Raw genomic sequence first — 24,228 nt, 5'->3', positions numbered from 1 at the left:
CAAGGCGGCCCTCCTCCCCAATCTCTTCCTTCGACGTGGGGCGCGCGGCTGCCGCCGCCTCCTCCGGCGACGGCGCCCCTCCTCCCTTCCAGCGCGGCGCCCCTCTCCCCTCCCCCTCTCTCTTAGGCCCCTCCCGGATCCCAGACCCGACGGCGCGGGCGAGGAGGCCGGATTCGGCTGTAGGGAGGTCGGATCCGGTGGCTGGGAGGCCGGATCCGGGAGCAGGCAAGGCGGCAGTGGCGCGGGTGACGCGGGCGGCGGCGGCACTCCTCCTTCACCTCTTCGTCAGCTCCAGCGCTGGGAGGCCGGATCCGGTGGCTGGGAAGGCCGGATCTGGCGAGCTACGACGGCGGCGGCGACAGTGCGTGGATGGGCTCGGCGGGCCTGTCCATGGATTTTTCTCTTTTTTATTTTTTTATTTGATTAACTGAGGCGATCATTTCAATCACCTCGGGGAAGATCCATTTACCGTAACCTTTTGACCGAGGCGGTTTGTGATTCCTGCCTCGGTTAATCACTTTTGCCCACCTCAGTTAAGTTTTTAGTAGTAGTGGAAGATGATGAGCCTGGGGCCAATGTTGTTTCTATTTCGAGTATTTCCTCCTTCAGATCTCCACCATTTGTCTACGGGTGGAGCCCTTGTCGCCTGGAGTTTAATTGGAAATCACAAAGTATGTGATGTCTCGTCTTGAGTTGTCACAGGACGGAAAAAAAAATCTTTTTGATGATGAGGTTCTACCTTTTGATGATCCAATGTCACTGTTGTCCGGCCTTGAGATGGCGGCAAAGGCTCCTTTGGTCGTTGCTCTATATGCCTTGCCTAGAGACCATCTCCAAGAGTCATTCTAAATTCTACTCTCTAAATCATCATTTAGAGAGTTAATTGAGTAAAAGTCGTTTTCTATATCTTTGTACTCTCCAACAAGCTTTTACTTCTATATCGTGTGCGTAGTCTAAAGAGTCCATCCTCGCTCTCCATCTTTGGATAGCGAGAAATCCGGAATAGATGATGTCTATATCTGAATATCCAATTGAAGAGACTGTCGGAGAGTATTTTTTTTTCACAAAAATGTCTATTCCGGTAAATCAGAAAAGATATAAAGAGTCTTGGAGATGCTCTAAAGGTTCTTTTCTAATTGCCCGCTCCATATCACCGCCTCAATTGTCGGACACCTTTACTAGACGTCAACGAGTTGCTCACTTTTAATTAGGGAGCTTCATGAGGTCTTGGTTGTCTAGATGTGTCACCTTTAGTGCTAATTATGCTGCTAGTTCGCTACGTTGCTGCTTCTCTTAGAGTTGATAATGGTTCGGTGGCGAGTTGTTTATATGTAATTGCTTAATTGTGAGACTAATTTTGCCAAGATTGTGTTGGTTTTAGTAAGAGCATCTTCAAGAGTACCCAATATTTTTTTTTCTCCAAAAAAACATGGTGTAACTCTTCTTTCCTTTTTATATTAATGAAAAACATGCTTGAACATGTTAGCGGATTCCCCCCCCCCCCCCCCCCCCCCCCCCCCCACACTGTTCAGTGCAGTACAAGGGAGGTTGTGCTCTAATGGAACCGCACCCCCCGTTTGATGAACAAGCGGAGCAACCTCATCATGTCCTCGTTGGACAACATCGATGGCCTTTCATTGTTGAGCCTGGCCGACTGCAATGTTCCAGCAATCCTCTCCTTGAACACCACGAACTCTTCCTTGCTGAAACCACCTTCTCCATTGCAGGGATGTTCATCATTTTCGCGATCATCGGCATCATATTCGTCACGAGGCGCACCACGGCCGCTGCTACTGGCATTGCCGATGCGTTCCTCATCTATTCGAGACAGCCTGAAGAGGTCCATGACCATCTCTTTCTGCTTGAAGATGGTGCCTAGGTTCTTCTCTTTCTTCTTTTTCTTCCTTTTCTTCTTCTGCTCCTGCAGCTGGTGCTGTCCGAAACACACGCGCGTGAACTCGAGCCACTCGTCGAGGCTGATCCCCGGCTCCACCTCCGTCGGCCGGACCTCCTTCATCCGGATCTCGACGAGGGTGGAGTCCACCCCGGGCACGGGCACGAAGTCGGCCTTGCTCACGTCCATGAGCAGGCTCACGTCCGCGACCAGGCGCACGTTGGTCGCCAGGTGGTTGTGCTCCCCGTGGCCCGGCGCGCCCACGAGCCGCCGCGCGAACTCCCTCTGCACCAGCAGCGTCGCCGTCCGGAACCGGTAGGAGCCGAACAGCAGCTTGGCGGTTAGCGGCGAGGAGATCGCGTAGGGGATGTTGGATACGCAGACGTCGAACTCCGGGAAGTCGACCTTCATGGCGTCGCCCGTGGTCACCTGGCAACGGAAAACTAAAGACTCGTCATTTGGTTATGATCATCGGCGTTTTTCCTTTCGGGGCATTGGATCGATCGAATGGGAGTTGGGAGGAGGGCGCGCGGGCGGAACCGTGAGCTTGTGCGCGAGGCCGAGGTCGCGGGCGCGGGCGGCGACAGAGGTGGCCATGCGCGGGTCGATCTCGACGGCTGCGACGGAGGCAGCAGGGGAGGCGAGGAGGCGCACGGTGAGGTTGCCCGTGCCGGGGCCGACCTCGAGGACGGCGTCGCCCAGGCGGATCGCGGCACGGCGCACGATGGCGTCGAGGACGCGCGGGTTGGTGAGAAGGTGCTGCCCCCGCCGCTTCTGCAGCCGGAAGAACGGACCGTCCCACACCTCCGACGCCGAGGAGGAGTAGAGGCGGCAGCCGTGGCGGGCGGCGCGGCGCGCGGAGACGACGCGGCTCATGTCAAGCCCGATCCTTATTGGGGCCTCCGGCCTCCCTCGAAGCCAACAGGCACCGATCACTGATGAAGCTTTCGCCTGCCGGCGGTCTGCGGAACCGCAGCGTGGTGGTGCCGGACTTCCCGGTGCCGCGGATTCGTGCTAGTGGCCGACGGTGTTGGTTAATGGTTAGTCGCTCGCTCCGTATTAGGGTAGCAATCAACCTGTGCGGCCCGTGCAGGTGCGCGTCGATAAATCGGCCTGGAGCGGGTTCGGCTTCGGCCACTTGTGCGATCGGTCCTGCTCAGCGAGTTCTGGGCTGCTAGGCCACTTGGGCCGCATGCTGGGTGTGATCGATTTTAGTGTTATACTGCCTTTTGATTGAAAATTTTTGGCTAAGAAATGCCGAGTTCTGGGCGTCAAGTGCGAAAAGAAGTGGAAAGCAGCATTTTTTTAATGCCTCTCATCTGGGTACAGCTGTAGCATCTGTTCATACACACGCACATCCACTCAACACACGCACACTACTCACACCATCATGTACAAACAAACCTATAACTACACCTAGATCTGAAGACCGCGTCCTTCTTGATATCACCGAAATCCATTGATTTTGTAGGCGATGGGCACGTCACAATCCCATTGTAGGATCACGCGCGAGAGGCAGAAATCTCGAAAAAATCCCGAGCAACGGTGAGACACGCGTGACGATCAGGGATCAAACTCGGGTGGGCTACTCGCACGCCGGCGCAGCTAGCCAACCGAGCCTGTGTGTAGACAGAGACCATATCCTGGTTCCTTAGCCATTTTGCAGTGGCGGAGGCACAGGGTATGCCAGGTATGCACTGGCATACCCTGCGGCACGAACGGATATACTATTATATATTGTATACGTATTTGTATTTGTATTTATGTAAAAAGAAAAAGAAAAAAAAACTTACCGAATGCATCACGTCAGTACGCCATGCACCACGAAAAAGCCCACTTGAGGCACCCACGCGGCCCAAGCAGTAAAGAAGCTAACAAGACGTTCACATTAGTGCACGTCGCGTCCAGGTCCACAGGTTGGTCTGCCGCATCCGCATGAACACGTCCTCGGCGGCGGCGCACAGGCTGCGGAAGTGCGGATCTCACCCTCGCCCAGGCCCAGCTGCGCCTGCTTGTTCGGTTGTTCCCCGCCGGGCAGCTGCGCCGCGTCTCCTGGAGGCTGGAGCAGGAGGCAGCGGATGATGTCGTCACCGTGACGAGGCAGCGTCTTGGCGAATTTGTGATCACAATTGTTTTGGTGAGATTCAATCTTTGTTCGTCGACTTTTAAAAAAAATCATGTGTACTTTAATTGCTAATTGCTTAGCGCTAAAATTATAGAATCATCTATCACGCGGCGAGGTGGAGGATTTTTCTCAACATTAGAGTCGATCTTGATTGATCTTTTGTCCAGTACTCATATCATGTGAGTGATCCATAATCGCATCTGAGAGTTCAATCGTGCAAGCACAATTTATTTAATTATTTGGCATTGTGTTCTTTGTAATATTTATGCAGTTATGAAGAGAAACGGGGACATTGCATCTCTTTTTCAGAAGCATGAAGCAAAGAAGAAGGCTGCGGCAGCTACTGCTACTTCTAATCCTGATCCGATTGAACCTGTGGTGGAAGAGCAGATTCATGAGAGAGTAGTTGAGGGAATTGTAAATCCTATGCCACCTCCACAACCGTCTTCACTGCCACGAGTTTATGACACCAATCGCCTTCTACATGATCCAGGTGAAAGACATCCTATTCTAAAATATCCTGTTAATGATCAAGATGCAATTCGAAGAGCATATATTATTAAAGGTCCATTCAAACCTTTTGCACATGATTTTCCAAAAAGAAAGATTTCAGACAGGGATCGGGGATTCAACTATTGTTGGATGTATAATAATGATTGGCTTGAGTATAGTATTAAGAAGGATGCTGTGTTTTGCTTCATATGCTATTTGTTCAAGAAGGGTACTGGGTCAGACACATTTACTGTTGATGGCTGGAAGAATTGGAATATAGGAGAGAAAGCACTTCGCAAACATATGGGTTCTAAGGCACATATTGCAGCTCAAGAGAGATACATTGGCTTTACAAATTCCAAGGTTGCAATTGATTATAATATTGAGAAGTGGAGTGATGAGGATCTTCATCTTTATAAGAAAAGGTTAACTTATTCACTGAGGTGTATCAAGTTTCTTTTGCATCAAGGGTTGGCGTTCCGTGGACATGATGAAAGTGAAGAATCTAGCAACAGAGGGAACTTCATTGAACTTTTGAAATTTCTTGCCGGAAATAGTGAAGAAGTGAAGAAGTATGTTTTGGACAATGCTCCAGGTAACTATACCTTAACTAGCCCAGACATACAAAAGCAAATTATTCACTGTTGTGCCCTAGAAACTAGAAAGAAAATAATTGAAGAACTTGGTGATGAGCCCTATGCAATTTTAGCTGATGAGTCTAGTGATATATCACATAAAGAACAACTAGCTCTTTGCTTGCGTTATGTTGATAAATTAGGAAGGCCATGTGAGCATTTTATTGGAGTTATTCATGTAGATGATACTATCTCTTTATCACTTAAGGATGCAATTGAAGCTTTACTTGTTAGTCATGGCTTGACTATGACTCAAATTCGTGGTCAAGGATATGATGGGGCTAGCAACATGAAAGGAGATATTAAAGGGTTGAAAACATTGATCATGCAAGAATCATCTTCTGCTTATTATATTTATTGTTTTGCTCATCAACTCCAATTGGTTCTTGTTGCTGTTGCCAAGGGAAATACTGATTGCAAAACTTTTTTTTGATCAAATATCTATCTTGTTGAATATTGTTGGAGTTTCCTGTAAGCGTCATGACATGCTTAGAAATGCTAGGCTTGAGAATGTCAAGAAAGCACTTGACTGTGGTGAAATTGAATCTGGAACTGGATTACATCAAGAGATGGGTTTGCCTAGGCCTGGAGATACTCGATGGGGATCTCATTACAAAACTGTATGCAACATCATTACTATGTATGAAGCAATCCATGATGTACTAGTTGATCTTGGGGATGATCCTGCATATAAGGATGATTGGACCAAAATACATTTTGTGACCGGAGCATTTGAGAACTTTGAGTTTATTTTCTTTGCACACTTAATGTATATTATTCTTGGATATACAAATGAGTTATCTAAGTGTTTGCAAAGAAGGGACCAAGATATTCTTAATGCGATATCACTTGTTAATGTGGCAAAGAAAAGAATGCAAAAATTGAGGTCTGATGGTTGGGATAATTTTCTTGAGAAGGTCATTTCATTTTGCGATAAACATGGTGTTGAAGTTCCTGCTATGGATGGTGATTATGTTCCTTATGGAAAATCAGCAAGGAAAGCTCGTGCCCAAAAGCAAACCAATGATGATCACTTTAGAAGAGAAGTATATATTGGTGTCATTGATCAAATAAGTCAAGAACTTGATAATCGGTTTGATGAGATTAATATGGAGTTGTTGTCTTGTATGTTGGCCTTCAGTCCTTCCAAGTTATTTGCTTCTTTTGATGCACAGAAGCTACGTAGACTAGCTGAGTTCTATCCAAAGGAGTTCTCAAATAATAATTTGCTCAAACTTGAGTTGCAGCTAGATAATTATATTGATGACATGAGACATGATGATAGCTTCAAAGGTCTAGACAATATTGTTGATCTCTCAGTTAAGCTTGTTGAAACAAAGAGGCACAAAGTGTACGATATGGTTTATGAGCTCCTCAAATTGGTATTGCTTCTACCTATGGCAACGGCAAGTGTTGAAAGGATATTTTCTGCAATGGTTTTTGTGAAAACAAAGTTAAGAAATAAGATGGGAGATAGTCTTCTAGATGACTGTCTAGTCACTTTCATTGAGCGGGATATTTTCTTTGAAGTTGATGAAGATGATATAATCAATACATTTATGTCCCTTCGAAAGCGTCGAATAAAATAGTCACAAAAATAACATTGTAAGTCTCTGGTTCTCTTTTATGCCTTATTTCAATTATTGATATGGCTTTTAAACTATTTATACTGTACTTAGTGGATGGTTTGAACTTGATCCATGAATTTAAGCCTTATTGTGTTATTTAGTGCATATATACCGAATCATGTTGTCAATTTTATAATTATTACCGAATTGCTGAAATGGATTTACCGAATTATATATGAATTTTTTTTTGCGGCATACCCTGAGACAAAATCCTAGATTCGCCACTACCATTTTGGATTACTAAAAAAATGAGATCCAAGTGCCGCTTGGATCCTTTCATTTGGAAGAATTAATATTTACTAAATAAACTAGGCTATTTAGCTTAGAATTTGACTTTTCACGGCTTTTCAAAGTTCACATATAAGCTTATCTTAAAATCACAGGACGGGATCACCATGCTATGTTTCTACTTTGCAACTTATAACGCGCTCTTTAACTCGCCCCTCTACGGTAGAAATACAACACATAAGTATCTCTATCGTATAACGAACAATAATATACAAATATAATCGATAAACAATCATATCAACTTAATTAATATGTGTCTAAATTATGATTATTAAAATAAATTCAATTTTAAGGATCCAAATGGACCTAAGAGAAATTAGACGGTTTTTCATTAATTAAGAAGATAAATAGACATCGAAATTCAAGCCCAGGGAAAACTTCAACCTAGATGAATAGGTGCATGATCGTACCTCTTACCTAAACAGCTGAGTTACACTTACTTTCTGCCATTTTGGATTGTTCAAGATGGATGTTAGAAGCCAAACTCATCACACCATTGCTCCAAGAGCAACTCCAATAGAAACCTTCAAATCAGGACCTCAGATTTCAGGGCTCGTCCTATCTTGTTTGAGGCCGTGCTAGAGATGCTGTAATGCCTACCTCCTGGTGATGTCTCTATTCGCAAGAACATGTCCTCTGCTACTGAACGCGATTTATCCCGGAATTCTAATGGGAATTACTCGTACACTCTTTTGCAAAAGTGGGTCACCGTACTAGTAGTTGAAATCTTAGTACTGAAACAAGTTATAAATGTGACTAACTTTACGACAAGTATCCCATTAATAATCAGACAGTTGATTTGTATTGTTGAGACTCTGGTATTGTTGAATGGCTAAAAGCCGCTGCAGCAACTAGCAGCAAACAGGCCCAATGTCTCATGTGTTCTAGGGTGAGTTGGACCGACAACGATGACCACATCATCACCGCTAGATCGCACGTTGGACAGGCGGTGATGAAAAGGACATCACCACCTGCATGTCAAGAGTGATAATGTTATCTCCGCCGGCTATGAACTGAAAGTGATAACTTTGTTGTCACCTCCCACTTTAAAAAATGTTGGTGAAAACCAACGGTGAAGGGAGGTTACGAACAAGCGGCGATTAAGTTTTTACAGTAGAGTGTCTTCTCTTACCTTCACCTAAGAGCATCATGCATGTGCCAACGGCACACAAGGATTTGGAAACAAAAACTAATGGCAGTGAATAGAAGCTATAATTTTGGATGGCATGTAAAAAATGGTTATAACTTTTGACGATATATATAAGGAATTGTCTCTTGTTGTAAATTCAGGATACCAACATAGAATCCAGTTCCTGCTCCCGTTTCAAAAATGGGATGGGTACCGTGCCGCCACCACTTTGGCAAATTTTGTTCTGATGTTTCCTCTATGCTAGCTGATGAGTATAGGCTGTAGGATGGTCCAATATTCAGATTACAAAGTGCCAAAGTCGCAAGCCTGGAAACACGTGTGTCCAAGTCTGAAGAAATGGTGTTTTTGTCGATTGATGTACGACATGGTGACATCTCGCTATCGCAGGCTGAGTGCTTCAGTGCTTGAACAATGCTGCTGGAGTACAATTGATAGGGTATATCGTTGATTTAATCCTCATAAATCCATAATCTCATCCATGGAGACTCCAAGGTGGACACTGGTGTCATTTCCCAATTCCCACAGGTGTAGTTCCGTTTCCAGATTGCAGCTTGAAAATACTTCATAATAATAATTCTACTCAAATGCTTCTTTCCGCACACGCGTGCAGAAAGACTTCATCACGCGCATACTCAAAGACAAAAAAAAAATGCAGATGAACTCACCTGTCGTCGTTGCCTGAGATGAAGCAGGTGGTGGCGTTAGGGTTCAAGGTTTTGGGGATTTGTATGCTCTCTGCGCTTAAAAGGGTCGCCGGGGAGGCTGCTGGACTGACAGTGGTCGTGGTCGAGACGGCAGCACTGGGCGAGGCGGTTGGAAAGGCCGATTGGACAGTGCCAGCAGCGGTGGAGCCAGGGGAGCAGGGGCCATGCCCCTCCCCCCTCCAATAACAATACAACTTTTTACATAATATATATAGTTAATGGTCTATGCTAATAAGATTTTATTTATTATACTCTTTTAACTAGGTTATTCGGAGCATAAAAAATTAGCTTCTTCTGCTCCACACATACATAACCTCTTTCTAAGCATCGTTGATCTAAAAAACATAAAGAATTATTTTCAGTCACGTAATCACTTCTCTCAGAAAATCATCCTCACAAAAAATCAAGAGCAGAAGGAGCTCTACCAAATAGGTCATTCATTGACTTGATAATTATGGGGTCATTAATACATATATTAATATAATATGGATATATACATATTCAATCAAAGTGGCAAATTATCATTTTTTTCAATGGTTTCGTTCTTGTACACAGAGGAAAAAATAAATTACTACTCCGTCTCAAATTCTAACTTGTTTTGGCTTTTTTATATAGTTTTGCTATATATCAAACATACGTTATACCTATAGATAAATAGCATAATTTATGTATAAAACCAAAACGACATATACTTTAGAATGGAGGATTATTTTATATATGGAAAAAGTCTACTTAACCCCCCACCTATTAACCATGGTCTACTTCACACCCCAAACTATGAAACCGTCTATTTTACCCCCTGAACTTTTTAAAACCGTCTATTTTACCCTGGCGGTTTTCGACGGCGATTTGCTACAGTAACGGTGGTTTTACTATAGTGATGGTGGTTTTGTCTTTTTATTTTTTATTTATTTCTGGTGAATCTTTAAAAAATCATAGTAAATCACAGAAAAATTATAAAATGGAAAATCTAATTTTGTTGGACTCCACATGAGTAGATCTACACAATGAACATATAATATGATATGCTTTAGTACAAAATTTTTGCTGTAGTTTTAGATTAATTGGAAAATCCAATTTTGTCTGTAATTAATTGGAACAATTCATAGCTGCAGCTTCTGTGGTCCAATTATGGTGAAATTTTTATGGTAGGCTAATTATTGTATGCTTGAACTATAGTAAAAATTTCGTACTCATTAGGCCATGTATAACTTAGTTATAGATAAATTCCAATTAATTACAAACAAAATTAGATTTTCTAATTAATCTAAAGGTACAACAAAACCTTTGTACTAAAGCATACCACATTATATGTTAACTATGTAGATCTACTCATGTGGAGTCCAACAAAATTGGATTTTCCATTTTATGATTTTTCTATGATTTACTATGATTTTTCAAAGATTCAGCGAAAATAAATAAAAAAAAGGTGAAACCACAGGTAGCGTAGCAAACCACGTTACTGTAGCTAAACCACCGTCGAAAACCGTCTGGGGGAGGAAAACCGTCTGGGGGAGGAAAATAGACGGTTTTGAAAAGTTCAAGGGATAAAATAGACGGTTTTATAGTTTGAGGGTGAAGTAGACCATGGTTGATAGGTGGGGGGTTAAATAGACTTTTTTTTCTTTTATATATAATAGAGAAAAAGAGAAAACACAAGGAGCTGTATCCCAACTCCCACAGTTTCAGTTCCGTTTCTCCTCTGCTGTCTCTACTCTCCCCTTGTTTCTCCCGTTTTCCTTTTGCCTTCCACCCCGCCACACCTCTCAGCGCAGCACCGGCCGTAGCACTACGACACCGGCAGGCGCACCCCCCTCCCCTCCCCGCCTCGATCCGGATGGAGCCCGAGAGCGGCGGCGTTGTCCGCCGGAGGCTGCAGAAGATTGAGTCGGCGGAGATGCGGTGGGTGGTCCCGGGCGGCGCCAATGAGGACGACGAGATCGAGAGCTCCGACGACGGCGGCGCCGACACCCCCGCGGCCGCCTCGGGCTCACGGGGCGGCGGGTGCTCCGATGAAGACGACGGCTACGAGGAGGACGAGATGCTGCGCCAGCGCCTCGTGCGCACGGGCCCGCGCGCCGACTCCTTCGACGTCGAGGCGCTCGATGTCCCCGGCGTGTACCGCCACCAGGTCCGCGCTCCACCCACTCCCAGTTTCTTTGTTGAACTGCTTGCGGCTCTCAGTTACGGGGAGGTCTCCGTGGTGTTAGCCTGTGTCATGCTTCGCCCGTGCGGTTTCCCGTTGATTGCTTCCTGGCCGCGACGCGCGATCCAACAATGTTTCTGTGTCAGGCGACTCTGCTTTCACCATATCGCTTGTTTGCATAATGAATTTGTACTGTGGCGATGAGGGGACTTATAGGTTCGGAGTAGTACATCATGAATGAATGTTTGAGGGTGCTTATTGTGGCCTGTAGGGTCATAGTGCTCACCATGAATGAATGTTTGGAGGTGATTACTGTGGTGTTTACATGTATGCAAAATCCTTTGCAGCATTAGTCTGATGGTTCTGTCATACACGGCTACATGCTTCTGCTATTTATTTTGATCGCTCATTAGATTGTTTGAGCTTGTTGTAGTGTTTTTTTTTGGCCGTTGGCTACCTAGCTGATGCACTCTTCTAGTCGTTTAGTCTCCTAGACTAGACCATGTTGATTCATGGTATTGCTTAGGTGGGTGGTTTAATGTGTGTGATGTTACATGTAGGTGAGATGTATGTGTTGTTTATATTAGATGCAAGTGTTAGATTCAGGAATTTATTATAAAGTGTAACATCTGCCCTAGAGTCTCCATTTTTCAATACTGGTAGCAACGTATCTGGCAATTGTTCTTCATGAAACTTATGTTGTTTTTGGCCTTTTGCTTGACCAATTATGGACCAGGCATTTTGATGTGGTATTTTGAACGAGTACAAAAGCGTCACGTCAAATTAGGCTTACTGTGTTTCACAAAAAAAGTATTATTTTCTTTATCTTTGATACCATGGATGCCTGATTGGTACAATGATACTAGCGTACTATTTCTTTAGATGAGCGCCGATTATTTAGTTTGATCTGAAGCCATTTTCTTAATAAGACAAGTTATGGAGCGGTATAGGAAGAAGAAGAAGGACCTACACATGGTTTTTATTGACTTGGAGAAGGCTTATGATAAAATACCAAGGAATGTTATGTGGTGGGCTTTGGACAAACATAAAGTCCCAACGAAGTACGTCGGGCTCATTAAGGACATGTACAACAATGTTGTGACTAGAGTTCGAACAAGTGATGGAGACACGAATGACTTCCCGATTAGGATAGGACTACATCAAGGGTCAGCTTTGAGCCCTTATTTGTTTGCTTTAGTGATGGATGAGGTCACAAGGGACATACAAGGGGACATCCCTTGGTGTATGCTTTTCGCGGACGATGTAGTGCTAGTTGATGAAAGCCGGACAGGAGTGAATCAAAAACTGGAGTTATGGCGGGAGACTTTGGAGTCCAAAGGTTTTAGACTTAGTAGAACTAAAACTGAGTATATGAGATGTGACTTCGGCACTACTACTCGGGAGGAGGAAGATGTTAGTTTGGAATGTCAAGTAGTGCCTAGGAAGGATACCTTTCGATATTTAGGATCAATGCTACAGAGGGACAGGGATATTGATGAAGATGTTAGCCATAGAATTAAAGTAGGGTGGATGAAGTGGCGGCAAGCGTCTGGTGTCCTATGTGACAAAAGGGTACCACAGAAGCTAAAAGGCAAGTTTTATAGGACGGCGATTAGACCTGCTATGTTGTATGGTGCAGAATGTTGGCCTACGAAAAGACGACATATTCAACAGCTAAGTGTCGCGGAAATGCGTATGTTGCGTTGGATTTGCGGTCATACAAGAAGGGATCGAGTTCGGAACGATGATATACGTGAGAGATTAGGGGTAGCGCCAATTGAAGAAAAGCTTGTCCAACACCGATTGAGATGGTTTTGACATGTGCAACGGAGACCTCCAGATGCACCGGTGTGTAGTGGAATCCTAAGTCAGGATAGTAACGTGAAGAGAGGCAGAGAAAGACCGAAGTTGACTTGGGTAGAGGCAATAAAAGGAGACTTGAAAGGATGGAATATACCCAAAGACTTAGCCTTAGATAGGAGTGCTTGGAAGATAGCTATTCACGTGTCTGAACCTTGATTGCTTCTGTTGGGTTTCAACTCTAGCCTACCCCAACTTGTTTGGGACTTAAAGGCTTTGTTGTTGTTGTTGCAAGTTGCTTCATGTGTGAAGTTTCAGTTATTGAATGTTTGGCAGGTTGCCTGTAGACATTGGAGTTAATACCCTATATGTTACTAGTGCTTATAGAAAATGGTTCTTTCACTTATTACTGGTGCCATTATGATATAAATATCCACGCATCTAACAAAGAGTGAACTTTTAGTTGATATTATGGATAATAATTCTGGACTCTCTTGTCTTTGAGCTACTCAGAAACAGCTTGGTGCTGGAATGAACATGTTGATGGCAAAGGAATTTTATGCTAGTATATCCTCATCAAACTGCCATCTCTAGGTCGTCGTCAGAGTTTTTTTCCCCTCGAACACGCAGGGGAGCCGCGTATCTTTTATATTAAGAAGGAAAAAAGGGGTACGACTAGGGATGAAAACGGATCGGATGCAGACGGATATCACCAATATTACATTTGTTTTCATATTTCTGTCCGGATTCGAATTCGAATACGGATAGTGTCAACTATGTTGGATAGGATACGATTGGATATCGACATCATAAATATGCGATTTGAGTATTCGGATACGGATACGGTATCGGATGTTGGATATCCGGACTCGGATACGGACAGATCTCAACCCCTCTAAACGGATTCGGTTTTGAATACGGTCGGAAAATATCCGTACCGTTTTCATCCCTGGGTACGACAAAACCCCAAAACAACGAAGATAACACCTCAACACAACCCCGACACACACGGCCACAACAAGCCCACACAAACTATAACAAACAAAAACTCCCAAACACACACAGAGACAACAAACCCACGCACACACACTCACAAACAAGGGGTGAATGACCAACGAGCCGAGCAATTAGGCAATGCCAAGTATCCATTCAGTCAACAAGGCTATGCGCTTTGCACCTGCTAGACCCCATAACTTTGCTTCTTCGTGGATCAAAGCTAGGATACCCTGCAGAGTAGGTGAAGCCCCATCAAAGACACCGATTCTGATGGGTCCAAGGTGACCAGGCTCCAAGAATAATTAAAGAATCGAGACCCTGCCTATCCTGAACAGCTACAATCTCATTAGATTGGCACCACCAAACTCCAAAGGATGGCTCAGCCAGTTGGGGAGCGAGGATCTGCAATCCAAATTTCTGTAAGAGCTCAAACCAGAATTGCCTAGAGAAGACACAAGAAACCAGCAGCTGATTGATGGTTTCCTCTTCCTGATCACACAACAAACATTTCTGGTGATGCTGAAGATCCCCCCGAGCAAGGTGATCTGCAGTCCAGCACTTATTATGCGCGACCAACTACATGAACAAATGGCATTTGTTAGGAGCCCAAGTTCTCCAAATACGCTCCCATGGACTGAATAAAATGGCACCTTGAAAGAAACCCTCATAATCTGATTTTGCAGAGTAGACGCCTGAAGTAGTAAGTCGCCAATTGTGTTTGTCTTCTAACTGAGGCTGTAAAATGACCTGAGAAAGAATGTCCCAAAGGTTTAAGAATTCTGTGAGGACCCCAACAGAAAGTGCACCTTGCAGGTCACCAATCCAAGTGTTATCAGTAAGAGCCTCTAGTACTGTACACTTATTGGCTCTTCTTTTGGGCACCAAAGCAAAGAGCCGTGGAGCAAGGTCCTCAATTTTCTGCCCATGAATCCACCTATCCGTCCAGAAAAGAGTACGGGAGCCATTGCCAACCACAGTGCATACTGCCATATAGAGAAGAAATAACTGACACAGGAATGAACTTGAACCAGAAAAGAAGACCAAGGTTGATCAGGTTCTGTTTTGTTTAGCCAGAGCCAGCGCATTCGCAATACCCATCCCACTCGCTGCATGTCTGAGATGCCAAGGTCCCCAAGTTCAATTGGGTGACAAGTCATCGTCAGAGTTGGTTGAACTCTTTGAAGTTACATGGATATTTCGTTATGTTGTAGAAATTTTGATGATAACGATTGAGAGTCTCACTTAATAGTGGATGGGATAAATAAAAACCGCTTCCATGAGGTGTCAGAAAAAACAGAAAATAGCGATCATGCTTTTAAAAAAAAAACAAAACAAAAATCTATGTACAAAACGAAACTCTGCAAGTCCTTGGCGCCCCAACCGTCTGTTAACAGTTTCTCCGGCTGGTGGTGCATGGCCATTAAAGGTTTGCCAAAAGACACAAAGAAGGGTCTGAACAGTTTGATCATTTTGGGTGCCTGGGAGATTTGGAAACATAGGAATCATTGTGTCTTTGAGGGAGGTAGCCCTTGTATTCAGTTGGTGCTCCAGAATGTGAGAGGAATGTGGTCTCTGGTGCTATGCTGGAGCCCGAGGCCTCAGCAGATTGCTATCCTCTTCTTCTCTTGTGTGGAGCTGAGTTGGGTTTTGTGTGTTTGCTGGTTTACTCGTTTTTTCTTTTAGTTTTGGTGCTGTGTGGGGGTTCTGGGATTGGTCTCTCGACCCTCCCTTTGTAACATTCTGGTGGGGGGGTTCAGGATTGGTCTTTGACCTCTCCCTTGTAGCCCCCTTTTTCTTCTTCTTAAGAGCAACTCCAGCAGTAGCCCCAAAACAGGGCCCCTACTTTTCATTTGGGTGCTCCCCCCACTTTTTGGGGCCCTGTTTTCTGGACTGAACTCCAGCAGGAGCCCTCAAAACAAAGCCCCTATTCTTAATTCCTCTATTTCCTCACACATATGTGCATATGTATTTGAGAACATCATATTATATAATAATTTATTTAAACTATTTCAATAAAGCACCATGCGTAAAATAATAAACGAAAAATATAAATATTCAAATTTAAATTCAAACATAAATTTGGTCCAAATTTGACGACATTCGAAAGACTAGAGCTACAATAATAGTTCAAAAGACTAGAGCTGCAAGCCTGCAACTTGCATTGACTGTTTGTGCTACTTAAGTAGAGCACTAGATCACAAAATCAACAGACACAATAAAGCACCATATGTAAAATTAACTTGCGCCATGTTGCGTCCACAAATGCTCCACAAGATCTGCTTCAGTAGAACATAATATAACATTCAGTATCAAAATTCTCCTCCGCCACTAGCTTCATGTCCTCCACTGCTACCACCGAAGGCGCTGTTGAAGGCCGCCATCTTTTCAGCTGCAATTTGAGCCCTCATTGCTATCACATATGTCTTTTGGGATGGGTCCAATGTGTTGAGGTCACAAAACATAATCTTTTGTTCTTGCTCCCACAGCTGATTCTTCTCATTTTCAATCTTGCGCGCTTCAAGTGATAATTTGCGCTCATGCAGCATCTTGCTCTCCTGCCACCTATCCTCTCTGACTTTCTCTTTCTCTGCAAGAAATTTCTCTATCAAGTTATAATTCGTTGGTTCTCCTTTCTTCAGCTTCTCCTTTGCTTGCTTCCTCCCCATAGGACTTTTACTGCTAGTCATGGAAGAGTCAGGGGTTTGGCTCTTTCTACTCTCACCATCTTCGACATCAAACACATTACTGTTGCTGGTGGTGAATTGCCTTCCCTAGGCCTTTTGTTGGTGACAGGGGACGTGAACTTCTCGCTATTCCTAATCTTCAGCCAACAATGAAGGAAAGGAAACCCCTTCTTCTTCGGATCCTGCCTTGCATATGCATTTTGAGCTTCTAGCAACTGAAATCAAAGATGCAGCAGCAATAAAACCAATGATGCAGCAGCTTAATAAAATCAATTCTTACATGTTCCTGGTATGGCACTCCACTAGGATGACGGCGCTCAACCTCCTCAAATAAGCCTTGAAACTTCTGACACTCTTTGTGAATTGTCGCCCACCAATGCTCTAGAGAATTTGCATTCCTATCAGATTCAAATTTTCTGTTGGCATGAAAGTTATCATGAATTCGCTTCCAATAGGCCTTGCTAGGTTGCTCATTTCCAGTGATAGGATCCAAACTTATGTTCTCCCATGATTCACACAATTGGATATCTTCCAACTGAGAGTAGTTGGCAGCACGGATTGCCTTCCTCTTTGGTGCACTAGGTTGAGTAGGTAAAATTCCAATGTCATCAATCTCAACTTCGTCAGACATCATCCGTGACCAAGCACCTCCCTGCGACATATCACAAACTCTAAAGAAAGACATCACATAATTTATAAGCTGAGCACCCAACTGCAATACGGCAAAAAAATTCAGCAATACCTGAGAACCATATGCACAATCATGGAACCTATCCAAATAAAAACAAAGAGACCACATGCTATTCCATTTACAGCAATACAAGGATCCAAATTAATTCACACAAGTGCTACACAACAATAATGCATCAGTACACTACTGATACAGTTCAGTCAGATCTAAGGATTCAGTCCAAAATCTCAAACTAGTGTGTGGAGTAACTGACCGTGGAGCAACTTTAATGATTGAAAAAAGAAAAGAAAACCTTTCTAAGTGATTTTCCTGAATTCCGAGCAAAACTGGACATGACATGTACCTGCACTACTGATTAAGAACAAGCAAACAAGAACAGTAGAGAGCGCCTGCACTACTGACCACGTGGCTGCCTGGATTGGAGTCCTCGCGGTGGGGAAGACAGCAGGAGGGGACGGAGCCGGTCTTCCTCAGCGCCCGTCTTCGGAGGCGGGCGGCCTTCACTGCTGCAGATCCGGCGGCGCGCGCTTCACGGCCTTCACGCGACGCGGCCGAGCATCCGCAGTCCGCAGGTGGCGGTCGGGAGAGGGAGGGTCGGGAATAGCTGCCGACGCGGGGGCAGGAGACTCGACTGCGGCGCCACGCGTGGGCGGGGGAAGCCCTGGCGGCGTGCTGCGAACCCTATAGCTTAGCTGCGCCCGGGTGGGCGGGAGGGGGCGACCGGGAAAGAAGCCGCGCGCGGGCACGAGGGGAAAATGAGGCGCGCGGGTGGAAACGAAATGAAACTGTCGTTTCGGGGCCTCGTTCACAGCCAACACGAATCGGGTCAGCGGGAGAGATTTGGGTGCCGACCCCAAATTGGGGGTCTGAGTTGGGGCCCTGCTGGAGCTGCGTTTTTGGTCTGGACACCCATATTTAGTTATTGGGGCTCAAGTAGGGGCCCTATTGGAGTTGCTCTAATGAAATGACACACAGCTCTCCTGCGTCGTTCGAGAAAAAAAAAAGAAAAAAAAATTAAAAATAAGTTTGACTGTTGACACAATCATCTTTTTTCTTTCCATCGCCCATAGTTCACCATGCTATTTTCCGTTTTTTTCCCTATCAAAATTTACTGCCATGGAAAAATAATTATTGAGCAACTTTAGTTTGACATTAGGTACTCCAGCTGATATGTTTACTATAAAGGGATCATGCATCAATAGGGTGCCTGCAAATTCCAATTCTGTTTTGCATGCAAATATCATAACTCTGCTGTATTGTCTTACTTTCAGGAATTTACCTTAGGCAGCTGTATTGTGCTGACTCTTCAGACACTAGGCGTTGTCTTTGGGGATGTTGGTACTAGTCCACTGTATACCTTTGATGTAATGTTCAACAAATACCGAATTACTGCAAAGGAGGATGTTCTTGGAGCTCTCTCACTTGTAATATACACTCTCATTCTGATACCATTTCTGAAGTATACACTGATTGTTTTGTGGGGAAACGATGATGGAGAAGGTATTCTTTTGTATATGTACCAGGGTACTAGAGTAAATTAGGCAAAACAAATCTTCTTCAAGCTATATCTAATATTTTTTTTTCTAATTATTTGGCAGGAGGGACATTTGCTTTATACTCGTTGATATGCAGAAACGCAAAGGCAAGCCTGCTTCCTAACCAATTACCTTCTGATACCCGTATATCAAGTTTCAATCTGAAGGTGCCTTCAGTAGAGCTCGAGAGATCTTTGAAGATCAAGGAGCGACTTGAGACTTCATCTATGCTAAAGAAGCTGCTTTTGATGCTTGTTCTTTTTGGTACTTCGATGGTAATAGCAGATGGTGTGGTCACACCAGCAATGTCAGGTTCATGTCTTTCTGATGCATTGTTCATTGTATTTTTGCTCTTCACCTAGTTGGGGGATCTGCACATTTGCTTCCGAGTAACATGATTCTACACAAGCTTCCCTCATCTAGAAATAACTCCATCTTGTTTCTCATATTGAAATCTGCAGTTATGTCTGCTGTTAATGGCTTGAAGGTTGGAATTTCTAGTGTTAATGAAGGTGATGCTAAAGCCACGCTGTTAGTTCCATTCATTATTGACAATTTATGATACCGCAAAAGAACTACTCCCTCCATTCCAAATTATAAGACTGTTTTGGCTTTTCTAGATACATTACTTTTACTAAGTATGTAGACATAGTGTATATCTAAGTGCATAGCAAAACCTATGTATCTGGAAAAGCCAAAACATCTTATAATTTGGAATGGAGGGATTATTTTCTATTTCTGTTTAATCATGCTCAATGCTCACCATTTGTTGTACTTTTGGCAGGTGAAGTGGTCATGATAACTGCTGCATTTCTTATTGTTCTGTTCAGTCTACAACGGTTTGGAACGAGCAAAGTAGGGCTTGCTGTTGGGCCGGCTTTGTTCGTATGGTTTTGCTGCCTTGCTGGGATAGGAATTTATAACCTCAGAATATATGGTTCAGAAGTATTCCATGCATTCAATCCTGTGTATATCTACTATTATTTTGAAAGAAATCCCACTGAAGCTTGGATGTCCCTGGGGGGCTGTCTTTTATGTGCAACAGGTAGGTGTTTTGATCACATTGTTTGATACTCTCTGTTATACATGCAGTCTTGAGTACGAAAGAACAGCCTTGTATTTCATAACTCTGCTTTAGTTATGTTGTTAATCTTGAAGGGATTATATATGTTTTCCAAGAGATAACCCCTTAGCTTCCACTGCTTCTCTTGTTGGAACTTGTGAATCAATTCACCCATGACATATTGATCCAATTGCGACAAGTTCCAAAAGTGATTCATTTGGCATTGACTTTTATAGCACTTTCTCTTAATAAATATCAAAGTCCCAAAGGCTCATATTAACAGCAGCTAAACATATTGATTCAATTGACATTGAGTTTTAAGAACATTTTTGTCCTAAGAAATACTAAAATCTAATGTAAAGATGAGCATAGAGAAAGTGAAATATTTTAGTAATAAGACATTTTACATGATTAATATTTTTACAGGATCTGAGGCAATGTTTGCTGATTTATGCTACTTCTCTGTTAAATCTGTTCAGGTATTTCCCCTGTTGTTTAGGGCTAAATGTTCCTCCTTCAAAATAGTTTATGGTAACTTACAATTGCTCATATGTTGCAGCTTACCTTTGTGTTTCTTGTTCTTCCATGCCTTCTACTGGGATACCTAGGACAAGCTGCATTTCTTATGGAGAACTTAGATAAAAGTCAGCAGATCTTCTTTTTGTCCATTCCAAGTAAGCAAAACAGTTTGTCTGATTTGCTATGTATTGCTACATATGCTGAAACAAAAATTCTCATATATAATGAAACTGAATTTCGTTTACTAGCCTCTAGACTCATTCTGATAGACATTTTTCAATACATGTTGCAGGTGAGGCATTTTGGCCAGTGGTATTCATAGCTACTCTGGCAGCACTAATTGCTAGTCGTGCAATGACAACTGCTATATTCTCAACCATAAAGCAGGCAACAGCTCTTGGCTGTTTCCCACGCCTCAAGATTATCCACACCTCTAGAAAGTTCATGGGCCAAATATACATCCCGGTGATGAACTGGTTCTTGCTGGTTTCTTGTCTGGCATTTGTCGCAGTATTTGGGAGCATAAATGAGATTGGCAATGCATATGGTATGTGATATGAGCCTTATTGGCAGTTCATTAGCAATGCAATCTATTTCACCTATCTTTAGCTCTATTTTCTTGATACATCCTTAACGAATTCGCCACACTGATTTTTTTTTCTCTGTAATATACTAGTTTTCTTTGCCTGTATAAACACCACCTGATTTTTTCATATCATGTATGGAACTATGGATGATCTAGAAGGCTTAGCTCACTATGATTCTATCATGATCAAGTGTGGATCTGATAAGCTAACTAGGGTATACAATAAGTGAAGAGAGGAATTTGAATTGGTTCAAATGTATTATGTACGGGGAAGTTCAATTCCCTCATTGAGTATGCTCTCAGCTATGTTTATGCTTGAGTATTCTAATTGTTATTTGGAATGCATGTAGTCCTGAAATTTCTTGCACCGGATCTTCTGAACATTAGCTCTACATGTAGAAATAATAACCATTTGTTGAAAACAGTGATTTGCTGAATAAGTGAACATTTATCAGTATCTGGTTGCAATCTGCACGCCTTCATAGTCTAGGTGGTGTTTTTTGTCTCCTTTTTCGACATCTCTATTGCTATAGTGATTAATAGATTTACTTATACAACTACAAGTGACTACTTGGAAGGAAAAATGTAAAATGTCAACGATTCTTAAGAAAAAGAAACCTTCTATGTTCAAGTGTTATCTTGTTATGTATGTGGTTATTTTCTTCCACCCTAATGGCAGTATTTATTGATCCGCGGTTTTTAAAATAACAAAGGTTGCTAAATTACCTTATTTCTCCAATCCAATCATCAACGCTACAGAATATTTCTAATGCCTGCTCTTGATCGCAGGCATAGCAGAACTTGGGGTCATGATGATGACTACTGTCCTGGTAACCATTATAATGCTTCTGATATGGCAGGTCAACATTGTCATAGTTCTATGCTTTCTCACCCTCTTCCTGGGGCTGGAGTTATTTTTCTTTTCCTCAGTTTTGGGAAGTGCAGCAGATGGAAGTTGGGTGCTTTTGGTATTTGCAGCTGTATTGTATTTGGTAATGTACATATGGAACTATGGAACCAAATTGAAGTACGAAACTGAAGTCAAGCAAAAACTTTCAATGGATTTATTGATGCAGCTAGGCTGCAATCTTGGTACAGTGAGGGCACCTGGTATTGGATTGCTCTATAATGAACTGGTCAGGGGTGTTCCTGCAATCTTTGGTCACTTCCTCACTACACTGCCAGCCATGCATTCAATGATCATTTTTGTCTGCATCAAATGGGTCCCAGTTCCAGTTGTGCCTCAGAATGAAAGGTTTCGCTTCCGTCGCGTCTGCCCAAAGAACTACCATATGTTCCGCTGTATTGCTAGGTATGAGCTTCATCTTTCTTAGTTTCTAAAAATAAGTGTAGACTCTACTTACCTCCAAAATTGATGTTATTTGGTCTTGGAGTTTCTTGTATGCCCATTGGAACCTTGAGGCATCTACAAATGTTTGATACTATGACACTTTCTTTTGTGTTTCATGTAATGCATGATGCCCTGATCTTGATTTAGAATCTGTTAAGAGAGCAACTGGGTGTGTCAGTAACTAATCAACTATTCTGCCAGCATTATTACTGTGTAGACAGGGTCACTGGCTGGTGCTCTTTTGGGAGTGTGCAGGTAGTTTACTGCCCCCTCTGAAGTTTTGTAGCGCTGAGTTTGCTTTTATACCATAGTGAACCCAGATGCATTTCTATTAATTGAAGTCATTATGTGATCCATGGCTGTTGTTCCGAAATTTTAACTCGTTTCATCTCCTGATCTTTCTTTGCCTGCACTGTTATCCTGTTGCTAAGGGTTTTGTTCATCAAATAATAGCTTTGTTATGTACTCATGTTCCATCCCCGCCCCCCCCCCCCCCCCCCCCCCCCCCCCACCCCCCACCCCTCTCCTCTCTGGGCACCATCATGATGTCTGCATGAAATTTGTACAAATTTTTTTTTGTGAATGTTTGCTCGTATAGTACAATATCTGCTGCCCTCACTGGTATGGGTAGAGTGACACTGAATGCCTCGTCCATTTCCTTGGTCCTTGTGTATTCCTTAGTCTTACCTTTGCCCTTCAAGAGTTAAGATGCAAATCTTTGCTGTATTCATGTTCCTTCAGAATCCAAATCTGTATGAAGTTGTATGGTTATTTATGAGCACTGTGTAGTCATTGATTTTTGGCTTGGATGTTAATGATTCGTGACTGCAGGTATGGGTACAAGGATGTACGCAAGGAGAACACCCAAGCATTCGAACAGCTTCTGATAGAAAGCCTTGAAAAGTTCATACGCCGAGAGGCCCAGGAACGCTCCCTGGAGAGCGACCATAATGACGACACAGACTCTGAAGAGGAGATTGCATCTTCATCATCAAGAGTCCTTGTTGGTCCCAACGGTAGCATCTACTCGCTCGGTGTCCCACTTGCTGAGCCAGGCGGCACCGACAACTCAGCCCTGGGATCAAGCATGTCGTTCGACGGATCAAGCCTGGACAACGAGCTCTCTTTCGTCCACAAGGCCAAGGAGTCGGGCGTGGTGTACCTTCTTGGGCACGGAGACATCAGGGCTCGGAAGGAGTCGTTCTTCCTCAAGAAGCTGGTGATCAACTATTTCTACGCTTTCCTGAGGAGGAACTGCAGGAGGGGCATCGCGACGCTGAGCGTACCCCACACGAGGCTGATGCAGGTGGCGATGCAATACATGGTTTAGGGTTGTCTAGCTACACCCACCCTTTATTTTCTCTCTTACACAAGATGATACTAACTCGCGGCGGTAGATAGTGAGGTGCAAGCGAGAGGTGTCTCAAGCTGCTTTTCCTTTTTTGATAGAGGGAACACTAACCGATCTGGCGTTTTACCGAATGGTGATGAAAACTGAACCAAAGGATAACCGATCTGGTGTTTTACCGAAAGGTGATGGAAACTGAACCAAAGTATGATCATATACTGCATAACAAGGAAACCCCGTTCTGTGTGAAGCAAGGTACAAGCCTGCTGCTGTTCAGCCATGAGCCGAGCCGCCACTCGCATGTAATGTAAACTACACGTACGTCCTACCCTGATGTGCCTGGCCTGGTGGTTTTTGCTTGGCTGCTTGTGCTGAGAAGCGGGAGCAGATACTACTGTCGTAAACGATCGTGGATTATAAGCCAGAATAATATTTTTCTCTTACATCAAACCAGCCATCAGTAATAATTCACGATTGTTTTAGCCGAAACGTTTAGGCTGACTGATATTAGGATTCGAGATCGGCGTTCTGAGCAGATACTGATACTGATTGCCCAACTGCGCCTATCAGGATTCGAGACCGGCGTTCTGAGC

At 43.6% G+C, this 24,228-nt stretch overlaps 3 protein-coding genes and 1 pseudogene across 3 annotated transcripts; 2 read left to right on the top strand and 2 right to left on the bottom strand.

Annotated features, from left to right (window-relative positions):
- Positions 1–1,529: 1,529 nt before the first annotated feature.
- Positions 1,530–3,021, bottom strand: LOC136552413 (ribosomal RNA small subunit methyltransferase, mitochondrial-like). The gene is made up of 2 exons (XM_066543974.1): positions 2,435–3,021; positions 1,530–2,323 (listed from the first exon to the last, which is right to left on the bottom strand). Exons 1-2 carry the CDS (start codon positions 2,768–2,770, stop codon positions 1,556–1,558), a joined length of 1,104 nt encoding a protein of 367 aa, XP_066400071.1. The 5' UTR covers positions 2,771–3,021; the 3' UTR covers positions 1,530–1,555.
- A 1,271-nt stretch (positions 3,022–4,292) lies between these two features.
- LOC136548964 (uncharacterized) lies at positions 4,293–5,579 on the top strand. The gene has a single exon (XM_066540306.1). The coding sequence runs from the start codon at positions 4,293–4,295 to the stop codon at positions 5,577–5,579; it is 1,287 nt and encodes a 428-aa protein (XP_066396403.1).
- Positions 5,580–10,600: 5,021 nt separating this feature from the next.
- Positions 10,601–23,819, top strand: LOC136550202 (probable potassium transporter 14). Its single transcript, XM_066541690.1, has 10 exons — positions 10,601–11,047; positions 18,505–18,733; positions 18,832–19,080; positions 19,230–19,280; positions 19,553–19,813; positions 20,258–20,310; positions 20,391–20,505; positions 20,643–20,897; positions 21,726–22,248; positions 23,119–23,819. Exons 1-10 carry the CDS (start codon positions 10,754–10,756, stop codon positions 23,615–23,617), a joined length of 2,529 nt encoding a protein of 842 aa, XP_066397787.1. The 5' UTR covers positions 10,601–10,753; the 3' UTR covers positions 23,618–23,819.
- On the bottom strand, positions 13,820–18,498 carry LOC136550203 (uncharacterized; annotated as a pseudogene).
- Positions 23,820–24,228: the final 409 nt, after the last annotated feature.

The sequence above is a fragment of the Miscanthus floridulus genome, chromosome 4, assembly GCF_019320115.1.
Source record: "Miscanthus floridulus cultivar M001 chromosome 4, ASM1932011v1, whole genome shotgun sequence".
In the NCBI taxonomy this organism is placed as follows: Eukaryota; Viridiplantae; Streptophyta; class Magnoliopsida; order Poales; family Poaceae; genus Miscanthus; species Miscanthus floridulus.
This window is presented reverse-complemented; position numbering and strand designations above follow the sequence as displayed.